Genomic DNA, 22,062 nt, shown 5'->3' with positions numbered 1-22,062 from the left:
GAAGCGTAGGCCCGCCATTAACAGGCGCTAACCATCACATACCGAGCTTTGCTTTGATCGCAGTGTGACGCAAATCCGGTATAGATAGCAAAAGGCTTTCGTGTCTTTCCTCAAGAGATGACCCCGAGTTATCGAAGCCACTAGAGAATGTACACTACAACAAACGCTCGTTAACGAATTAAATTTCAGTTTTTCAATCGGATCATTAACAATGTTTTGGGTGTAAACACTATTTTTTTTAAACATGCATGGGTGTGAGGTCTTACTCTCACAACAATATATTTATGTGTGGAATCTTTTCTTGATAATAAACACAACTCTCGAAGACAACCACTATGATGCGCGTTCACTATTCTTTCCGCTACCGTACTAACCTCTTCTTTCACTATTGTAAGGTGACCATAGGATGGGGTTAGAGCAAGGAGGCATGGGTGAGAAGGGTCGACGATGTCGCTGGAGCATATGAGGTGAGAGGAGGAAGACGAGCCATAGGTGTTGAATGAAATATGCACCGCCAGGTTTGTATCTGTGTTGATGCGTTTGATGACCGAGTGCAACTTGTGTTGGCAATATGTTTCATTTTACCTGTAACCATCTTTCATAAAGGGAATTTTTCATAATCTGGTCCAAACTTTGTGTCGTGAAGTATTATACATTTGGTAAAATATGAAAACAGATCACATGATTCCCCATAAATAATCATTATACTTAAGACCGTATGTCCGTATCATTGGGTGTATATGTCATCTTCATTTTATTTGGTGTTAAGATGCAGTATTTGAGTGCACTCCAACTACTAATGCCAATCAAAAGGGCTGTATTTGGACATTTGAGTTGATCATCCACATATATGTCCCCTTCATATAACTCGCTTAATTATGGAAAATATTTATCAAACTTCAAGACATAGCTGAACTAGTTTTATTGTGGTTCCGTAGCAACGCACGGGCATTTTACTAGCAAGGTATTAAGTTTTCAACGCTGCTAACATGATACTTAATGCATGATTTGCGCACGATGGTCACATCCAGCCATCGGATGAAGGAACCAAGTGCATCACACCCATCAGATGGTCAATCGTCCATGCATCGTGCATGGTGGGTCGGCTGTGAAGTAGTTTCGTTAAGTTTTACTTCCTTACATCTATTTGAAGGACAAGTTTTTTCGGACGGAGGGAGTACTCGGTAATTATGGACATTTTCTATGATACTAGTTTTCTGTGCATCAGCGACACACTGATCGTGAGAACATTATACTCTTCGTTTTCAAGTCATAACACTCATAGAGAGGCTTTGGTCAGCTAGACCGGGGACCCACGGCACGGTTCAAGGGACTCTTCGTTATAGCTCATTCACTTTCAGGGCATCACCCATTTCAAAAAATACGAAAACAAACTGGCAGCTCTGCCCATATCTGATCAATTTCCGTCACTTTTCACAGCACATTTTCGTCCCTTTCGACAACCCATTCTCGTGTTCAAAAATCTAGCACAACCCATTTCCTGCCCCAGTGAAGAAGAATGAATAGCCAAAATGGGTCACATCACAGGTTGCTATCTTGTCCGGCGCGAATTGCAAAATCAGTGAGCAGCCATGCCAGGTCGTCCAAGACCAATCTCGTCAAGAGCCATCGCTCGCCGGGGAATCAATTTTCCTCGGTCCTGTTCCGTTCCGTTCGCGCGCAGACAAAGACTAGGAATAGTCAACTCTCAACACAACCAATATACTACTCCAAATTGGACAATTGGTGCTTCTAGTTAACTGTTGGGGATTAGCACTAGAAGTAGCCGAGTTCCACCAGATTCATCCATCCATTTCCATTCCAGCCGCAGTCGGTCGGCTCCGATCGAATCCCCCCCAATTCCTTCCCCATGGCCATGGCCCTCCTCCCATGCCTCCTCCTCCTCCTGGCGTTCGCCGGCGCCCGGGCTCAGCAGATGCCCTCCTTCCCCGCCGCCAACGACGCCAGGCCCTGGCTCCCGACGGAGGCCAGCCGCATCCTCGTCTCGCCGAGTCGCGGCATGGCCGCCGGCTTCGTGCCGTCGGTCTCGTCCGCCGGCAAGTACCGCTTCGCCGTCTGGGTCGCCAACGTCTCCTCCCGCGCAGACGGCAAGACCATCATATGGTACGCGCACAACGCCTCCAACGGCGTCGTCGTCGAGGCCGACGGCAGCTCCACCCTCGTCGTCGACGCCGCCGGCGTGCTCACTTGGGCCGGGGCCAGCAGCACCATCTGGACCCTGCCCAACACCGCCAACGCCACGGCTCCCAGGCTGACGCTCAACGACACGGGGAGCCTCGTGTTCGGGTCCTGGTCCAGCTTCGGCGAGCCCACGGACACGCTCATGCCGGGGCAGGACATACCCCAGGGGAACAACAACAGCGCCGACGTCACCACGCTGCGGTCCGCCAGCGGGCGCTACCGGCTCGTCAACTCCATGGCGCTCAAGTACTACTCGGGCGAGCGCGGCGCCGACCCCTCGGGCTCCATCTACGCCAACATGAGCGGCGGCGGCACGCTGCTGAACCTCACCACGGAGGGCGAGCTGAAGCTCAGCGCCGGGAACCCGACGACGCTCATCGCCTCCGACAAGGGCGCCAGGGACCGGCTGCGGCGCCTCACGCTCGACGACGACGGCAACCTGCGCCTCTACAGCCTGCTCCCGGCGAGGCGCGAGTGGCGCGTCGTGTGGGAGCTCGTGCAGGAGCTGTGCAGGATCCAGGGCACCTGCCGCGGCAACAACACCATCTGCGTCCCCAAGGGCGCCGACGGCGTCACCTGCGTCTGCCCGCCCGGCTTCCGCAACAGGACCGGTGCAGGGGACGACGGCTGCGAGGCCAAGAAGAGCGTGGCGGGCGCCGGCGGCAAGTTCGTCCGGCTGGACTTCGTGTCCTTCTCCAGCGGCGCGCCCAAATCTTCCTCCGATCCTGGCCCGTACATGTCTATCCAGCCGCCCAGTAACCTGGCGGTGTGCAGGAATATGTGCCGGGACGACCCCGGCTGCCCGGCGTTCGGCTACAAGTTCGGCGGCGACCGGACGTGCCTGCTGTACAAGTCGCGGCTGGTGGACGGGTACTGGTCGCCGGGGACGGAGATGTCGACGTTCGTGCGGGTGGCGGAGGCGGACAGGGACAGCAACCCGTTCACGGGGATGACGAGCATGATCGACACGGTGTGCCCGGTGCAGCTGGCGCTGCCGGTGCCGCCGAAGCAGAAGGCGACGACGATCCGCAACATCGCCATCATCACGGCGCTGTTCGCGGCGGAGCTGCTGGCGGGGGTGCTGTCCTTCTGGGCGTTCCTGCGCAAGTACTCGCAGTACCGGGAGATGGCGCGCACGCTGGGGCTGGAGTACCTCCCCGCCGGCGGGCCCCGGCGGTTCTCGTACGCGGAGCTCAAGGCGGCGACCAAGGACTTCACGGACGTGGTGGGGCGCGGCGCGTACGGCACGGTGTTCCGCGGCGAGCTCCCCGACCGGCGCGCGGTGGCGGTGAAGCAGCTGCACGGCGTGGGCGGCGGCGAGGCGGAGTTCTGGGCGGAGGTGACCATCATCGCGCGCATGCACCACCTCAACCTGGTGCGCATGTGGGGGTTCTGCGCCGACAAGGACCAGCGCATGCTGGTGTACGAGTACGTGCCCAACGGCTCGCTGGACAAGTACCTCTTCTCCAGCTCCTCGTCGGCGGCGCCCTCCGGCGGCGACGCTCAAGGCGAGGACGGCGAGGAGAGCTCGCAGCAAGGGCAGCAGCCGGTGATGCTGGACCTGCACACCCGGTACCGGATCGCGCTGGGGGTGGCGCGGGCGATCGCGTACCTGCACGAGGAGTGCCTGGAGTGGGTGCTGCACTGCGACATCAAGCCGGAGAACATCCTGCTGGAGGACGACTTCTGCCCCAAGGTGTCGGACTTCGGGCTGTCCAAGCTGACGAGCAAGAAGGAGAAGGTGACCATGTCGCGGATCCGGGGCACGCGCGGGTACATGGCGCCCGAGTGGGTGATCCACCGGGAGCCCATCACGGCCAAGGCGGACGTGTACAGCTTCGGCATGGTGCTGCTGGAGATCGTGTCCGGGCGGCGCAACTACGGCTTCCGGCAGGAGTCGGTGGGCAGCGAGGACTGGTACTTCCCCAAGTGGGCGTACGAGAAGGTGTACGTGGAGCGGCGCATCGAGGACATCATGGACCCCCGCATCCTCCTCGCCGTCGACGACGACGCCGACAGCGTCGCCACCGTCGAGCGCATGGTCAAGACCGCCATGTGGTGCCTCCAGGACCGCGCCGACATGCGCCCCTCCATGGGCAAGGTCGCCAAGATGCTCGAGGGCACCGTCGAGATCACCGACCCCGTCAAGCCTACCATCTTCTGCGTCCAGGACGACTAACTAACAAGTCTTCTTCTCTCTTTGCTTTACTTTAGTAGTAATATAAAAACAAAGCCAAGTGGTTAGTTACGTGTATAATACTAGAGTATTATACCATCTCAGATCCAGTTCAGTTGACTGACTGATTGGACTACGTATGCATGCATGCTCTTGGAAAAGTCAAGTCCAACCACATGTTATAAATGGTTATACAAATTAGTACGAACTATCCGCGTTGCCGCTGAGTTTCTTGGTGCTGAGCGGCGTCTGACCACAGCATGAGCGCAGAAAGGAGTGAGATGGTAGCTGTCTCCACGCGTAGCCTGCATGGACCGAGACCAACAGGGACCGCACCAGCCGCCTTCAAAACCTTCACCTCCTCCTCCGTAAAGTCTGACCAAACGTGGAAAACAGCCATATTTGAAACTAACCAAGTTCAATTGAATGCAATTACATCGTGTGTTCAACTGTTCTCGACCTCTGGAATCGACAAATGGGTGAACTACAAAAAAAAATTCTATGATCTTGCTATTGTTCATTATATGTGGGTTGCTATTTTGCATAGCATAAAACCATTTTGTTCAGCAAGTGCAAGTAGCCCATATCAGATGAAAAACATAAGTGCGTGTTTGGGATAAGCAAGTTGTAATTAAGCATCTATGTGAAAATGCTAGTATGCTAATGCTGACCAATTGTCACTTTCGTTGAAACACTTAGATAGATAGATACAAATCATGCAAGATTTATGCTAATACTGACCAGGTGTCACTTTCGTTGAAACACCTTGATAGATGGATGGATATAAAGCACGCAAGATTTACTACGTTACCTCCTTCCGGTCCAATGATTAAAAGCCCGCTTTCCTCCTCGCTGCTGCACTTTGGCAAAACGCTCAAAACAGGAGGCGCTTCAGCAGATGCTAAGAAAGCAAGCTTTGATTGCGACACCTGATAACAGAAAATTCCAAGCACTCAATGCATGAGTATCTGATTGGTTGCGGTGTTACGCGCAAGGTCACAAAGAATGGATTGTGAGTGCTTACAGCCAGCGGAAGATCATGTATCTGAATTGGGGGCTTCAGTGACATATCATGCACTCTCTGGCCTAAACAGTACAAGAGCAATGCAGTTAGTTAGTTATACTTCAATTTATTACATCTGCACTGAAATCTTAGCCACAAATGGTATCTTGACACTGAACAGCTACCATATAGCCATTCAGCATATAACAGTCGAACAGATAGACAGATGCTCAAACTTCTTACATTGTTTAACTGCAGCTAACACCAGCCGTTGCAACCTGTCCACTCTATTTTCCGCTATCGTATGGCATCGTTCAGTCAAAAGAGGCGTAACACTGGAAGCGCCAAGTTCCTACACAGATGAAGTATAAACTGATTTAGAAGTAGATAAACAAGAAACTGGACAGATAAAGCAGTACATAACATACAGTACATTTCTCTATAAGCCAATCTGCACGTCCACCTTTCAGCGTCCCTGGGGGTTGGGATTATGAAATTGTCAAGGAATGGAGTAGCAAAAACTTTCCTGATGTACAGATCAACTCAGGAAAATCTACGGAAGTTCAAAAGAAAAAGAAAAACTCTGAAAAGTTTATGTGGCTCACCAAATGCAGCAAAGACATGCCATTGAATGCCTTGAGGAGCAATGAGCCTGGCGTTCTCCAATAACTCAACATCTGATCCATTCTTGTCAACCTTTTGTATGGATCCTTCAACTAAGCCACCGGCCCCATCAAATAGTTCGACCCTTCAAAAGATTGTTTCAAAGTTTTAACATGTGCAGAATCCTTTGTAGAATCATTATAAAACATGTAAATGGGAGTAAAATTCCACTGAAGATACAGCGAAGAGTAGATTTCGTGCTAGATGACTAGGTAAAATATCATGTGCCATTGAAGACTTCTGTAGAAATCTGAAATTTAAGTGAATAGGTATTCATCACAAGTAGAAATATTAGATTTCACTGTATGTCACTAGGGGAAATATCATGTTCAAACAAGCACTTTTGTCCAAATCTCAAAATAAAGCGTGAAAAGCACATGCTCAAGTTTACAAAATGTCTAAAAAGATTTACATCTAGGTCAAGGCATGTTTTACCTTTTATCTTCTGTTCGGTGTATTTGTCAGGAAGAAAAAACAACATTTCATCATATGGCTTTGTTTACGAAGCATTTGCCCCTTTTCAATATCTCAATGTATCGGATTCAAAGTGCTAATTCACACTGGAGCCTATATTATATCCAAAAATAGCACTGGTCTTCCAGAAAATGATATACTAGACACAATTGTACTATGTGCATGGGCATACCGGCTAAAGCATTTTTTGGAATCTCCTAAAGTCATTACATGTGTGTGAATGGTGTCGTAAATCAAAAAGGTTCACCACAAAGGAGCTTTTGCATATACAAGAAGTTGGGGAGAAGGACTAAACTAACCAAAGAGGGCTTCTGCCTTCTGGTACATCTTAAAACTAATTCTCTGGTCTATAGCTTCTACTCCATAGTGGAGTAGGTTCCATGGTATATCAAGAAGTGAATATCTAGGAAATTCTACCCTTAACAAAATTAAGCTTGACATCATCGAGTATTACATAGAAGTTACACAAGAAAAATAAATAAATGGAAGCAGTGAAACCTGTCATTGATGCCAAGGCGCAACACCCGTGTCATGTGCCAGAACTCGTCGCCTTGGATGCGAACCACCTCACCCTGCAGATTAACATCAATAACCGCTACGATCAGTATGAAGCCACCGAACACCACACATCACAAATAACCCAACACAAGAGGGCTGCTCGACAAAATGTCTACAAGATGGGAAGAAAAATGTTTCATCCCACAGACGTCGTCTTGCCACCACAACATATTGAGGAACACGGACATTTCTGCTCCCAGAACATAAGCTACCGAGAACAAATATTACAGGTTTCGTAAACGAACGCAAAGCGCTCGACGAAATGCCTACGCGGAAGAGAACGGGATAAGACGAGTGCGCTCACCTTGGACAAGGGGAGAGAGGGGGAGTGGAACCGCGGCAGGCCGCCGCGAGCACGGCTTGCCCCGGCAGTGCTGTGCGCGCGCGCGGCGGCGGGGGGGACGAGGAGGCGCCGGGCCGGCGGCGGAGGCCGGCGCATCAACGCGGAGAACGACGAGAAGGTGGCGGCGGGTGGCATCGCTGCGGCAGTGTCCTCGCGTGCGGCTCAGCCGGGCCTGCGCCGCTGGTGGTCGGTCCGGTCCGAGGTGGAAGCGCCGGACGAGGTGGATATCGGAGCAGGAGCCAAGTGAGCACCGGGGAGGGAAGAGAACGAGGAGGCAGTTGCGGGCCGCATTTAGGCAACGTCGGCCTTGGACCTGCAGGCTCGCGCCAATGTGATTCGGCCTTTTGTTTTTTGAGGGGTGCCAATGTGATTCGGCCTGTTCAGCCGGTTTGGACTGACTCCGACCCGTTGAGGCCCAGTTGGGCGGTATATCAGGCTTGGCTCGGCTGAGGCGCCAGCGTACAAAAGGACTGTCCGATTCTCGAAAAAAAAGGACTGTCCTTAAACCTCCCTAAATAAAAATGACTGTTCTCAAAGGGGAAAAAACTACAAAATGGCAAGTACTCCCTCAGTATAAAGTTGAGTCATCTATTTTAAAATGAAGGGAGTAGTTTTTAAGTAAAAAGAAGTTTTTTTCGCAATGTAGATACACACAGACGTTCACCTTATTAGTTTCTTAAAGCATATGTGAAACATTGAAGCCAAAACATTAAGAAATAAGCAGAGTACATGCAAAACAAGAAAGCATTGGCAAACTACATAAAATAAACATTTGGCAGTTTTTGGTCGTCTCAGGTCACGGATCGCCGCCTCTTGGGTTTACGGCTCTTAGAGCATATCCAGCCGCGCTCCCAAAAGGCCCTTCCCAGACGTTTTTTTAGTGTCGGCAGGCAAAAATCGGCCCAGTCGCGCCTCCATGAGTCTGTTTTTTATTGGGTTGGGCCGAAATAACAGTCAATGCACCCGAGCTGAACCCGGCGCGCTGGGGGGCGCCGTTACAAGCGAAAAGGGGAGTGAGGCTGCTCTGTCGGTGAGAGGGGGGCCTTTTCCCGCCGTTTCTTCCCGCTTTCCTCCTGGCTTCCCTCTCATTCTCTCCATTCCTCCCGCCAATCTCCCTTCTCCTCCCCTCGTCGGCCGCCATGCCGCCGAAGAAATACGTGATCCCCCGCGCCGCGACGGCTGCGACCACCGTCGCCGCCCAGCCGAAGCAGAGGAAGCCGAGGGCGCCGCCGTCCAAGCCGCCAGGCATGTCCAACGCCGACTGGAGGGCGGAAGTCCAGCGTCGGGAGGCTGTACCACCGACCGGCGGAACAGGGCCAACCCCAAGAAGGCCAGGGACAACGCGGCGCTCGCGGCTGCGGCTGCGGCCGAACAAGCCGAGGCGGCTCGCGTGGGGATGATGAATCCTCCCGGGGGCCACGCCCAGTACACGCCCTGGAGCCAGCAAAGCGTCGGTTCTCCAGCCGACTTCTCGTCGTCGCCACAACCCTGGGGATGCACGCCGTCGCCGGGCTATGCCGACGGGGACGCACATGGTGGGTTCAACCCCAACATCATCTTCCCTCATGGTCACCCGGCTCAGCGCACGCCGTCGCTCGCCTTCGCGGGCGTGCAGTACCCTCCATACAACTACTCATCGCCGGCCTACGCGTCGTCCCCGACGCCCCCTCTTCGCCGTGGCGCGCTGCCCTTCTCACAAGCTTCCGCGTCGCACCTTGGCGACACCGACGCGACGGAAGCCGACATGGATGACATCATCACGGCAGGCTCAGCCACCGCCGCCGCGTCCCCCGTGTTCACTACCCAGGACGAGACGATTGGCCTCGACGGCGACATGGACGGCGAGCTCGAGTACGGCGAGGAGGAGCCGGACGAGCAGGAGGAGGAGGACAAGGAGCCAACGCCGGTTCCGGCGAAGAGACTCAAGAAGAAGGGGGCGGCCAGGACCGGCGAGCCACGCATCAAGTGGTCGTCCAAGGAGCAGGAATGTCTCGCCGAAACGTGGAAAGTCGTCTGCCTCGACCTGATCACCGGCACGAACCAGAGCATCGACACGTATTGGGAGCACATCAAGGCCGAGTTCGACGAGCGCAAACTCGTCGACCCCGACTTTAAAGACGTCTTCATGCAGCGCGGGTCGAAGGAAATGGCGAACCGTTGGGGGCTCATCCAGTCGGCGTGCAACAGATGGCATGGGATCGTCGAGGAGATCGCGGCTCGCCCGGAGAGCGGCGCCAGCGTTGAGGATCAGGTATGGCACGCCGGCCTCCCACTTCTTCTCGCCCTGAGTCCCCGCCAACTGTTTGTTCCTCGGCGCAGCTGCTGCGCATGTTCGCCGTGTATCGCTAGGACAGTAGCGACCAAGAATTCAAGTACCTTCGCGTCTTCAAACGGATCGAGAAGTGCGAGAAGTGGGCAGATGTCCGGCACACCCTTGTCAAGGCCAAGGAGACCTACAAGCCGGACGAGCCGACGCCGGGCGCGGGCGAGGGCGCCCCGAAGGCAACAAAGGGCCAAGAAGGGGAAACACGCCGACTCGGCTACCGCGCGCGCAGGAGTCCATCGAGCATTGCCTCGCCGACGCACAGGCCCGGGCCGCCCGGCGTGAAGAGAAGATCGAGGTGCGGTGGTCGGCGTTGATGACGAGCAGCGCCGTCAAGCTCGACCTACTCCGGACGAACGTCGCCGCGAAGAAGAGGAACACCGACCTGGCTTTCCTGCTGGGCGGGGCCGACATGCTCCAGAGCAACGACGAGGCGGTCAAGGCGTGGTACTTGGCGGAGCGCGGCCTCATCCTGAAACGGCTACCGTTGACGACGACGCCAACTCCCACGCCCACGCCGACACCGCCGCCAAGCCCGAGCGATGATGCCTCCACGCCGCCCAGCAGCACAGAAGCCGCGCCGACGCCGCCCAGCGGCACAGAAGCCGCGCCGACGCCGCCCAGCACCGAAGCAGCTCCGATACCGTCAAGCCTGCGCATGCCGACTTCACCGACGCTGGAGGCCGACCTCGCTGTGTGATGCGTTGCACGCGCGTCCTTTCTTTTTTGTACGCCAAACTTTTCGTACGATCGCCGAACTGATGATCGCCGAACTAGGCCAATGTGATCGCCGAACTTGTGGCGTCTTTTGTGAGCGGGAATGTTCATGTTTGAATTTTCCGCGGCTTGGGAGGCGCCGCCTGGGGGCGTGGCTGGGAGCTAGGTCGCCCCCAGGGATCAATCTAGCGCCGGTTCGCCCCCAGGCCGCTATTTTTCGGCGCTCTGGAGGGCCGAACGGCTGGAGATGCTCTTAGGTTGTTTAGGTTGACGCTTTGATGGATTGTGCCACTTTGACGTCGTATGGATCGTACCTTCTCTTGCGTAAAGATTTTTTTTACAAGATATAACAACTAAACACCTCCAACAAGTCGATATGTTTGCACACAATGCCTATAAGAAGTAATTATGCATCCGCCCCGACATCGCCGAATCTAGTTGTGACATTGACACGAAGATTTTCACCTTAAATGACAGGTCAAACCAATCAAGACGAGTACATCGGTACAAAGACAAAGACGAAACATTCAATAAGGTGACAATGCAAGTCTAGATCCTGAATTTTCAACCCCATACATGAAATGGTGTTTCAGTTTGCCATCTTGATGATAGGTTCGAAGACTTCACCATCAAGTAATCAGCTCGAAACCAGTCGTGTCATCCTATGGACGAGGCGGGTGCTCAAATAATATTTTTCTGATGCCCTCACTGGTCACCATGTGACTGCTACCACAATTGAATGACTCTCGGACGATGCAATTTTACACATAAGCTCGCTTGCGAAAGTAAGATCTTGAACATGAGTTACAATTATCAATCATGGTGAGCTGGCCATGTTTCGTCTGTATATTTTTTGCGAAAAGATCAAATATCATATATTAAGTAGCATAGGCCCTTATAAATGCTCTTACAAAAATAAAAAAACACATCCAAATAATTGGGATACCGAAGTCTTCTTCCCTCTGCATCCATTGATGCCGCGCTATTGGTGAATCTCGTTGCCGCCTTTGGGACTCAATCTCGGCAAGGCAAACTTGTTAAGGCATGAGCTTGCAGAAGCAGTGGCTGGATAAGTCGTCAATGTAGACCAGAAGATACCGCCGCCGTCGGTCCGCATAACAAATCGACGCCTCGGAGAGGGCATGTATGACGTCGCAGGCCAACCAAACGGAGTCTGGAAACACAACTCTCACACGTTCGCCAACGAGGCCGGAATTGCCAAACATTCATTAGTCAGAATTGGAGCCGGATGACCAAGACACACAACTGCATCATCCGCTCCGCAAGACAGCTCCACCAAGATAAATCTGTAGAAGAAAAAACACAACCTGAAGAACCAAATATGAGGGCATCACCCCACGTCTCCCAATAATGCCAAGAAGCACCATGGCAACAAGGACGAGATGGGGAGGACTTCCATGTTGATGATGGTACCATTGCCTCACCACGGACGACTGAATACCAGAACCTAAGTTAAAAGCATGACCGTGCCATTACCGGTCCGAAACTGTCCCAATCCCTCGTATTGCTGATGCGATGGACGGAGAGAGAGAGGGGACCCATGATCTCGCATGGAAGGAGGCAGAATGGAGAGAAAGGGAGGAGAAAAACGCTTCGTGTACTCTGGGTTGAATTCAAAAAACCCGTAAATTCCCCGTGAACCCTCCGTGGATGTAGCAAAACTCGGTTGATTTCATGTTTCGTCTATATGATGGATCACAGCACAATATACACATACAAGTTTACATATATGTTTCTGCACAATTTTACACACTGCAGTAGAGTAGTATCGTTACATTGGCTATGTATACATGGGGTGCACCACAGCACCAGAAACAAACACAAGGACAGCACCCTCGCTCAGCCCTGCGGCCGCCCCCGTGGCTGCAGGGCCCTCTTCCTGGCCGGGATCACCACCAGTTGCCTCGACAGGTGCAGTCTGGGCGTCGGGGACGCGGCAGGATCGTCGCCCTGCGCGGTTGCAACGTCGCAGCCGTACTTACACGACATCGCTCCGGCGTACTTCGCTCCCGCCGCCGTCCAACCGCTCCAAATGCCGCACCCCTGCACAGCGGCATCGCCTCTGTTCTTATTCTTCTTTTGCTCCCTCTTCGGCGGAGCAGCGGCGGCGTCGACCTTGCCGCCGCTCTTGGTGCAGGCCACATAGGCGGCGAGGAACGGGTCGTGGTGGTGCACCCTCCTCAGGACCCAGCCGCTCCCGTGCCGGCTCGCCATGAACGTGCAAGTGGAACTGGCTGCCCGCCGCGAGCCTGCAGGCTGCAGGTGCGCCCTGCTCGGGGGCAGCGGGAGCGGCTTGGCGAACTCACCGGGCACATCGTCTAGGCCGTCGTGCACGAAGAAGATGGGATTGTTGGACACGGTCGTGGAACGAGCCAGCGGCTGCTGCTGCTGCCGGTCGCCGCGCCTGGTGCGGCGGCTCATCGCTGCTCGTCTGCTTCTCCGGCTCTTGGATCGATCCTCAGGGCGACGGAGGCACGAGGAGGTGTGCTGGTTTCAGCCTGACGGCCGTCGTGGACGCATTTTATCTAGGAGCTCTGCGCGAGCCCGTGAGCGATCTCACCCTTTGCCGTGGCACGTGAACAAGGAGGCGTGGAGGCTTTTGGTTGGTGTTCCTTTGGGATATCAGGCACCGTTCGTGGCTTCGTAGTAATAGTGCTCCACTATTTACTGTTCGGGCCGTGGACTGGTGTGCGTGCTCGTCCAAATTAAGCCTTCCTCGTGTGGATTTGGGTCACGGTCCGATGCCAGGAACACTGAACACACGAGGCGTAAGTGCAAAATCATTGCGGATACGGAGAGGATCCACGGGAATTCTGTTCGATTGGATGGGCATCCAAGGGGTCGACTCCGTGCGTACGTGCTCACAGGACATCGATCGTCCCGTCGTGTCACGGACCGTTGTGCACGCATCGCCATCTTAACTAGGTTGCGTCTTGTGCGATCAGTTGTCAACGTTGTGCATCACGTCGCCCTCGACTGGAACAAAACGAGATGAAGCCTAGGTTTTATTTTTCTTACAAAAACTTTCGTATTATCACAAAAAAGGGTATAAATATGTCCTTGTCGGAAAAAGATGGCGTGCATCTCACTTGCCTATTTTTTTTTACAAAAAACTTCCAATCTATTCATCTTCAATCATGGCAGTATAACAAACACCAAAAATAAAAATTACATCCAGATCCGTAGACCACCTAGCGACGACTACAAGCACTGAAGCAAGCCGAAGGCGCGCCGCCGTCATCACCTCTCCATCACCGGAGCCGGGCACAACTTGTTGTAATAGACAGTCGGGAAGTTGTCGTGCTAAGGCCCCATACGACCAGCGCACCAGAATAGCAACCGCCGCCGATGAAGAATAACGTAGGTTGGAAGGATTCAACCCGAAGACACACGAACGTAGACGAACAACGACGAGATCCGAGCAAATCCACCAAAGATAGATCCGCCGGAGACACACCTCTACACGCCCACCAACGATGCTAGATGCACCGTCGAAACGGAGGCTAGGCGGGGAGACCTTTATTCCATCTTCAGGGAGCCGCCGCCGTCTCGCCTTCCTGAGCATGACACAAACCCTAACAAGACAGGAAAAAACGACTGAAAACGAAGCCCTCACGCCGGCCCTTGGCAGGATCCACCGCGCCCCATGGCCCTAGGGCCACCGGAGACGAGGCGGACCTGCGGCGGCGCCGGCGAGAGGCAGAAACTCTAGCTTTCTATTATATGTTTGTGGACGTGGCCACAAACAGAAGATGGCGAACCCCCATTTGTTCGTTCAGCCAATCACAACTGCCATTTACAAAACTTAATTTTCATGTAAACACATGACCGCGGATGAATGAATGAAACAAAAAACATAGAACAATGAATATAACACACAACAATACAACAGTAATAGTTCAAATTAGAAAAAAATAACATAGTTTCTCTATCCAATTGCCAATAGCATTACCCTGTCATCAGCATTTTCTTCTCTCATGTACTCTGCTCCAAACATCTATACCACGATATAGGTAAATTTCATCATTGCCTCCGGACGACCTCATCAATGGCATCTCCGGCTAAACCAAATGCAAGCATCGTCGGAAACAATTGTGCATTCTAAATAGGAGAGAACGATAGTTGGCCGCAACAATCCTTCCTCAGTGTGAAATAAGGATCATATGCCCGCACACCCTCCACTATGTGCAAGAACAAATGACTGCTCATCCGGAAGTGACGCTGAAAAAACACCTTATGGAATAGCGAGTTGGGTTTAAAGTAGTCGGCGTAGAGATCCCGTTGGCCCTTTAGCATATCCTGGGAACAAACTATCTGCCAGGCATCGAACCCTTCAAGTTGAGACCATGATCCTCTCCTTTCTCCATTTCTTCAAGGATGGTAATCATCACCACCGCATCTCCATCAAGGTCATAATTGATATTCAAATCCTATGAATCAATTAACTCCTTGAAAATGAACTCGTCAAGCTCTAGGTAAGCAAACTCACCGTCTGATGAATCCATCATTTGCATACAAATGTGAAAAAGAACCTAAAAATATCTTCGACATTTCTTTAAACACATGGCAAACGAGGTGTATGGCGGGCGGAGTAGGATGTATCGGGGCGGTAACCATGTCCGGAGCGGCAAGGACGTCTTGGGCGGACGGGGGACGGTGGTGATGACACAGTGGGTTGGGAACATATGTGGACATCGGCAGAGCTGGCGAGGGGGAGCGGGAGGCGACACAAACATGACAGAACAAAGAGGAAGAGGGCATGTATGGCGAGGGTGGTGGTCGATTTTGGGGGATTTGGCGTGGGTCTGGTGTGTTGGATGCTACTTCATGGACGCATCTGGGCAACCCAAATCCACCCTATGGGCTAGTTTGGAGGGATGCCGAATAGTCTGGACATATGGACTGAGTACGGGGTCTGATTGGGTGACGATTTTGTATTATATGAGTTATGTGTTTTGGTGATTGAATATTGTTCGGAGTCCTGGATGAGATCACGGACATGGCGAGGAGTCTCGAAATGGTCGAGAGGTAAATATTTATATATAGGACGATAGTATTCGGACATCGGAAGTGTTCCGGGGGTACCGGGTACGTATCGGGTCACCGGAAAGGGGTTCCGGGCACCCCCGGCAAAGATATGGGTCTTATGGGTCAAGAGAGGGACAGGCCGGCCCACAAGGGTCTGGTGCGCCCCCATATGGGCCGAAATAGGAGGAGAAGGAAAGAGGGGAAGGGAGAAGGAAAGGGGAGGATTCGGCCTCCCCCTTCCTTCCCTCCCCCCTCTCTCCTTTCCCCTCTGGTTAATAAGGAAGGGGGGCGAATTGGGAAGGACCCCAAGTAGGATTCCTCCTACTTGGGGCACCCCTGGTTGCCTCTCCTCCTCTCCAACCTATATATATGTGGAGGGGGGCACCGCTAGAAGACACACCAACAATTGTTAGCCGTGTGCGGCGCCCCCTCCACAGTTTACGCCTCCGGTCATATCTTCGTAGTGCTTAGGCGAAGCCTTGCGTGGATCACTTCACCATCATCGTCACCACGCCGTCGTGCTGACGGAACTCTTCCTCGACACTTTGCTGGATCAAGAGTCCGAGGGACGTCATCGAGCTGAACGTGTGTAGAACTCGGAGGTGCCGTACATTCGGTGCTTGATCGGTCGAAACGAGAAGAAGTTCGACTACATCAACCGCGTTGTCAAACGCTTCCGTTTTCGGTCTACTCTCCCCCTCTCGTTGCTATGCATCTCCTAGATAGATCTTGCGTGAGCGTATGATTTTTTTAAATTGCATGCTAAGTTTCCCAACAGTGGCATCTGAAAGGACATGCGGTGCCCCCATGTGTGGTTTTGGTAATTGATGACATTCTCTATAGACTAATGGTTGCATTGAGTTATATTTGAAGGATTTGTCCATAGGCATTTCTTGAAGTCCATGTGTTGGTTTCAAGGAGTTTATGTGTTGACCAAGGTGATATTAAGGAATTATCCAAAGATTGGTCATGTGAGAGTTGAGCTTATTGCAAGCATGTCTTGAAGAAGAAGATTGTGTGATCATTAATGCTTACCTTCAAGGCATCATCCAAATGAAGAGTGTTGGAAAGGTTCAAGGTTAATCAAGACTGAGTCAAGAGTAAATCAAGTTGATCAACTCACAAAGCATAGAAGATGTACCGAGAGGGATCAAGTGATACCATGGTATGGTAAGCATTGTCCATTACGCTTTGTGTACTAACCCATGATCTATGTGTGAGTTCTGTGTGGGGTTCGGTTTGTTTCCATGGGTTTGCATCAAGAGGAAGATCTCAAACAACCCATGGAGGATGACATCAAGTGGTGATCGTCATCAAGATTGCGGTGCGAGTTCAAGTGGAGCATCATGAAGAGACCATCCTTGAAGCTCGCCATCCATTGTGGTGTCAATGGACTTGTGAAGATGTGCCAAGGAGTGGCTCACACATAATGGAGTATGGGGGAGCAATCAACTAGTCTTCATCGAGAGAAGGCAATCAAGAAAGGTGGTCCAACTTGAGGGAGTCAAGATCCTCATCATCTAGCTCAAGTGGACTTCGTGCAAGGCAAAGGTTTTCCCTTGATAGGTTTTCTATTTTGCCAGTCTCATGATGATAGTTTGGAGACCGGGTTATAGGATCGATAGCCGTACTATCAAGGGGGGCTCTCAAGTGAGTAACTTGATCATATCGATCGTCGAGAGCTCAAACCATTGCATCCTTGCATCATACTTCTTGATTCTTATTTGTATTTTCTCTTTTTGAGGTTTTAGAGCTTGTGGTTATCTTCGTGACAAGCTCTAGTACATCGAAAACGGATTTCATATGCTTCTTCCATTACGTTTTTGGTGTTGGAGGTTTTACCAGTCTTATTCGAGGAAGGGTTCTCACCATTTTCTTATGGGCCTTTTATCATTTGCTTATTATTGTTATTTCTATCAAGATTGTGTTAGTCCATGTCGTTATATTTCCAACAAACTTGGTTTTGTTGAATTCGGAGTCCGTTTGCAGAAGTTGTGGCAGTTTTGGTGTCCTTAAAAGGCTGCAGAGGTACTGCCGCGGCTACTACCGCTTGGAGGGGATGTAATTTTTTACTACCGCTCCAGAGCAGTACTATCGCGGCTACTACCGTGGCTACTTCTGCTCCGGACCAAAATCTCGTATTAAGTCCAGAAGTGGTAGGCACGGATGTATTTTTTTGGTACCGCTCGCAAGCAGTAGTACCGCTACCCTTGGCCGTAGTACCGCTACCCCTAGTGGTAGTACCGTGAGGATGAGCGGTAGTACCACTCCGGCGGTTCTACTGGCCTTTTGCCTCCTCGCTGTTGTTTTTCGAAGGGCTTCCACCGTCCTGCTAGTGGTAGTACCGCTTCGTGCGGGCTGTGAGCATAACAGTTGGATTTTTCCCCACCTATAAAAGGGGGGTCTTCTTCCCTAATGAACCTTATCCTTTGAGCTCGTGTTCTTCCCCCATTGTTCACCTTTCTTCGAGCTTGCTATCTCTCAGTCCACCCATGGATTCTTGCTAGTTTTTTTTGGGGGGGGGGGAGAGAGAAGATCTAGATCCACATTTCCACCAATCACTTTCTCCTCTATGGGGGGGACCCCTTGGATCTAGATCTTGGAGTTCTTGGTGTTCTCCTTCTTATTCTTCTTCTCATTTTCCTCCCTAGCATTTGTTGCTTTGGTGGGATTTAGGAGAGAAGGACTTGGGCACTCCGTGTGACCTTGCCATTGCATTTGGTGCATCGGTTTGAGTTCTCCACGGTGATACGTGGAAGTTACAAGTTGAGAAGCTTATTATTCTTGGGTGCTTGGTACCCTTGAGCTTGTTCCTCTTGGGTGCTTGGGCGCCATAGACAGTTGGTGGTGTTCGGAGCTCAATTATTGTGGTGTGAAGCTCCGGGCAAGCATCGGGGTCTCCAATTAGGCTGTGGAGATCACCCCGAGCAATTTGACGGGTTCTGGTGACCGCCCCCAAGGGTTTCCAAAGTGTACGGGTTCGGTGACCGCCCCAAGGGTTGCCATTTGTACGGGTTCGATGACCGCCCTCAAAGGTCCCTTAGTGGAATCACGACATCTTGCATTGTGCGAGGGCGTGAGGAGATTGTTGTGGCCCTAGTGGCTTCTTGGGGAGCATTGTGCCTCCACACCGCTCCAAACGAAGATTAGCATCCGCAAGGGTGTGAACTTCGGGATACATCATCGTCTCCGCGTGCCTCGGTTATCTCTTACCCAAGCCCTTTACTTATGCACTTTACTTTGTGATAGCCATATTGTTTCTTGTCATATATGTTGCTATCACCTAGTAGTTTATCTTGCTTATCATAAGTTGTTGGTGCACATAGGTGAGCCTAGTTGTTGTAGGTTTTTTGCTTGACAATTTAACCGCTAGGTTTATTCCGCTTTTGTTCAAGCCTAAACCATAATTATTTTAAAGCGCCTATTCACCCCCTCTAGGCGACATCCACGATCTCGCAATTGGTATCAGAGCCTCGTCTCTCTTTATTAGGATTTACCTCCTAGAGAGTAAAGATGTCGACTAGGGGATTAGGATTCTCTGACACTCTTAGTTTTGATGGCACAAATTTTGATGTTTGGGTAATTCACATGCTTAATCTCTTCATAGTCATGGACCCAAATTTAGAGCGAATTGCAGATATGGGTTTTTCTCCTCCAAAGGATCCCCAAAGATTATCTTTAGAGGATGAGAAAAACTCTTATCTCAATGCTCAAGCTTCTAATGTGCTTTTCGATGCTTTGAGCAATGTAGTTATATTTCAAATCATGCCATTCCGGGATGCTCATGAGTTGTGGACAAAGCTTCAAGATAAATATGGTGTATCCAAGATTTGTGGGGATGATTGTTCTCCCTCCACCTCCGGCCGTGTTGCCTTCTCAACTTCTTCTACTTCACCTACATATGGATTACCACAAGGTAATGCTATAGTGAGTAGTGTTGGTCATTGCAATGATGATAGTGTTCTTGTTCTTGGTGATCCTTCATCATTATCTTATTGCAATGGTCTTTCTTTGGACTTTAACACTTCGAGCACCTTACATGTTTCACATGCTTGTGTTGATAGTCCTTGCATATCATGTAGAAATTGCTTGCTCAAATCTCATGATGATATGCTTGCTATCTCTTGTTGGCATGATAAACATGTATCTATTTCCTCGAGTTGTTGTGCTAACAATGTAGAGGAAACTCGACACTCCATGGAACAAGATGTAGTCTTAAATGGTGCTTCAAGGGATCCTACATCATCATCTATTGCTTTATGCCTTATGGCTAAGGCTTCAAAGGTATCTCCTACTTTGAAAACCAATATGTCTCTTGATGATGATGTTAGTGCTAATGGTGATGAGGATAATGATGAAGAGAATGATAATGTTGCCTACTTAAAAATTAAGGGGGAAATGATTTTAAAGCTCTTCATAAAAATAAAATTGCTCGTTCCAACTTCATGGAAATCATATCCATTGCCATTGAGGGCAAGAATCATATTGAGGAGCTGGAATCTCATATTGAGGAGCATCAGGTCACCATTGAAAAAATGGAAGGTCATGAGCGTGATTACGCTAATGAGATTGCGGATCTCTCTCAAGCTCTTGAACTTGAACAAACCACCAAGGAATCTCTTGAGGAGACTTTAGCTCTAGAACTATCTAGAGTGAAGTAATCTCATGACAGAGCTCTTGAGGTGGCCAATGATTTTGAAACTAAAAATAAGAAGCTTGAAGTTGCGCATGCTAAACTCCTTGAGGACTTTGGGCACCTCGAAAATGGCTCAAGGGTCATTAAGAGTGAGCTCGTCAAACTCACCGAGTCTCATGCACAACTTAAAGCTTCATATTCAAAAGAGCTTGCCAAGTTGCCTTCTCCTATTTCTATTATTGATGATGCTTGTGCTACTAACTCTATTACTTGTGAAGCATCCATTTTAAAGGAGAATGTTGAGCTACGGGCTCAACTTGAGTTTCTATCTAGCAATTATGGGAAATTGGAAGAAAGTCATGAAAATCTCTCAAGCTCTCATGATGATATTCTAGTATCCCATAATGTGCTAAAGATAGCTCATGAGGCCATGATTGCTAAGGTAACATCTAGTGAGCCTCATGTGGATACTAGCACTACTTCTAGTCAAAATGCTATATTGCCATGTGCTAGTCCTTGTAATTCATCTACTCACAATGTTGGTACATCTTGTGATGAATTGCTTTCCTTGCCTTGTTGCTCTAATGATGAAGCTTATACTTCCTCTAGTACTTGTGTTGATACTAACCATGTAGAGGAAATCAAAGAGCTCAAGGCCCAATTCACTTCTTTGAAGAAAGACTTGGAAAAGAGTCATGAAGGGAAATCCACACTCAACAATATCTTGAGTGTGCAAAAATCCCCCAATGACAAAGTTGGACTTGGATTCAACTCCAATAAGAAGAAGTCTAAGATGAACAAGAAGAAGGGCCAAGAACAAGTCCAAGATGAACAAGAAGAAGGGCCAAGAACAAGTCAAGATTTCAGCCAAGATTGTTTGCTTCAAGTGCAAAGTTGAAGGGCATCATGTTAGATCTTGCCCATTGATGAAGAAGCCCATTAGTGACAAGCAACAAGGGAAGCGGCCACAAGTTCACTCTCATGCTCAACCTCAAGTTGAAGAAATGACTTTTCCCAAGAAGACTCAAGCTAATGCTTCTCAAGTTGATAAATCAAGTGAGAAGAAAGTGAAGAGTAGACGTTGCTACCTATGTCGTGAGAAAGGTCAGGTCACTTCTTCATGCACGAATGGTACCTTATCCAACCCTATTATAATTGATGATGTGTATTCCCTTGGGAAGGATAAGGTTGGCAATGTGTTTGCAAAATTTGTTGGTACCCAAAGTGGTGTCAAGAAAAGAACCATTTGGGTAGCCAAGCCTATTGTGACTAACCTCTTAGGACCCAACTTGGTTGGGGGCCAACTAGCTCAAACGTGATCAATAGGTGTTGCTGGAGGGCATTGGAGACTTGGCTACATCATGAAGAATTAAGAGATCTTCATCATTCATATTGTCTCAAGCCAAGTCAATTGGGTTATCAAGTTTCTATCTTATATATGATGTCTACTACACAACTTGTTCTTGTAGACTCGTGTTGGTCCTAGAAGCGTAGAGTTTTGTAGGATAGTAGCAATTTTCCCTCAAGTGGATGACCTAAGGTTTATCAATCCATGGGAGGCGTAGGATGAAGATGGTCTCTGTCAAACAACCCTGCAACCAAATAACAAAAATCCTCTTGTGTCCCCAACACACCGAATACAATGGTAATTTGTATAGATGCACTAGTTCGGCGAAGAGATGGTAATAAAAGCGTAGTAATGACAGTAGATATTGATTTTTGTCATAAGAATAATAAAAAATAGTAAGGTAGCAATTGATAAAACGGAGCACAAACGGTATTGCAATGCTTGAAAATGAGGCCTAGGGTCTGTACTTTCGCTAGTGCAATCTCTCAACAATGCTAATATAATTGGATCATATAACCATCCCTCGAAGTGCAACGAAGAATCACTCCAAAGTTCCTATCTAGCGGAGAA

General features: G+C 50.3%; 3 protein-coding genes across 3 annotated transcripts; 1 reads left to right on the top strand and 2 right to left on the bottom strand.

Annotated features, from left to right (window-relative positions):
* The first annotated feature begins 1,531 nt into the window (after positions 1–1,531).
* On the top strand, positions 1,532–4,586 carry LOC125550493 (G-type lectin S-receptor-like serine/threonine-protein kinase At5g24080). The gene has a single exon (XM_048713502.1). It carries the CDS (start codon positions 1,871–1,873, stop codon positions 4,379–4,381), a length of 2,511 nt encoding a protein of 836 aa, XP_048569459.1. The 5' UTR covers positions 1,532–1,870; the 3' UTR covers positions 4,382–4,586.
* LOC125550494 (ribosomal RNA small subunit methyltransferase E) lies at positions 4,425–7,696 on the bottom strand. Its single transcript, XM_048713503.1, has 8 exons — positions 7,381–7,696; positions 7,017–7,090; positions 5,987–6,129; positions 5,810–5,856; positions 5,625–5,733; positions 5,403–5,464; positions 5,190–5,307; positions 4,425–4,753 (listed from the first exon to the last, which is right to left on the bottom strand). Exons 1-8 carry the CDS (start codon positions 7,552–7,554, stop codon positions 4,587–4,589), a joined length of 894 nt encoding a protein of 297 aa, XP_048569460.1. The 5' UTR covers positions 7,555–7,696; the 3' UTR covers positions 4,425–4,586.
* A 4,450-nt stretch (positions 7,697–12,146) lies between these two features.
* On the bottom strand, positions 12,147–13,059 carry LOC125553480. Its single transcript, XM_048717257.1, has one exon. It carries the CDS (start codon positions 12,899–12,901, stop codon positions 12,320–12,322), a length of 582 nt encoding a protein of 193 aa, XP_048573214.1. The 5' UTR covers positions 12,902–13,059; the 3' UTR covers positions 12,147–12,319.
* Between the last annotated feature and the right edge of the window lie 9,003 nt (positions 13,060–22,062).

Source organism: Triticum urartu, chromosome 4 (assembly GCF_003073215.2).
Source record: "Triticum urartu cultivar G1812 chromosome 4, Tu2.1, whole genome shotgun sequence".
In the NCBI taxonomy this organism is placed as follows: Eukaryota; Viridiplantae; Streptophyta; class Magnoliopsida; order Poales; family Poaceae; genus Triticum; species Triticum urartu.
Note: the sequence above shows the minus strand (reverse complement) of the source record. Positions and strands in the feature narration are given on the sequence as shown.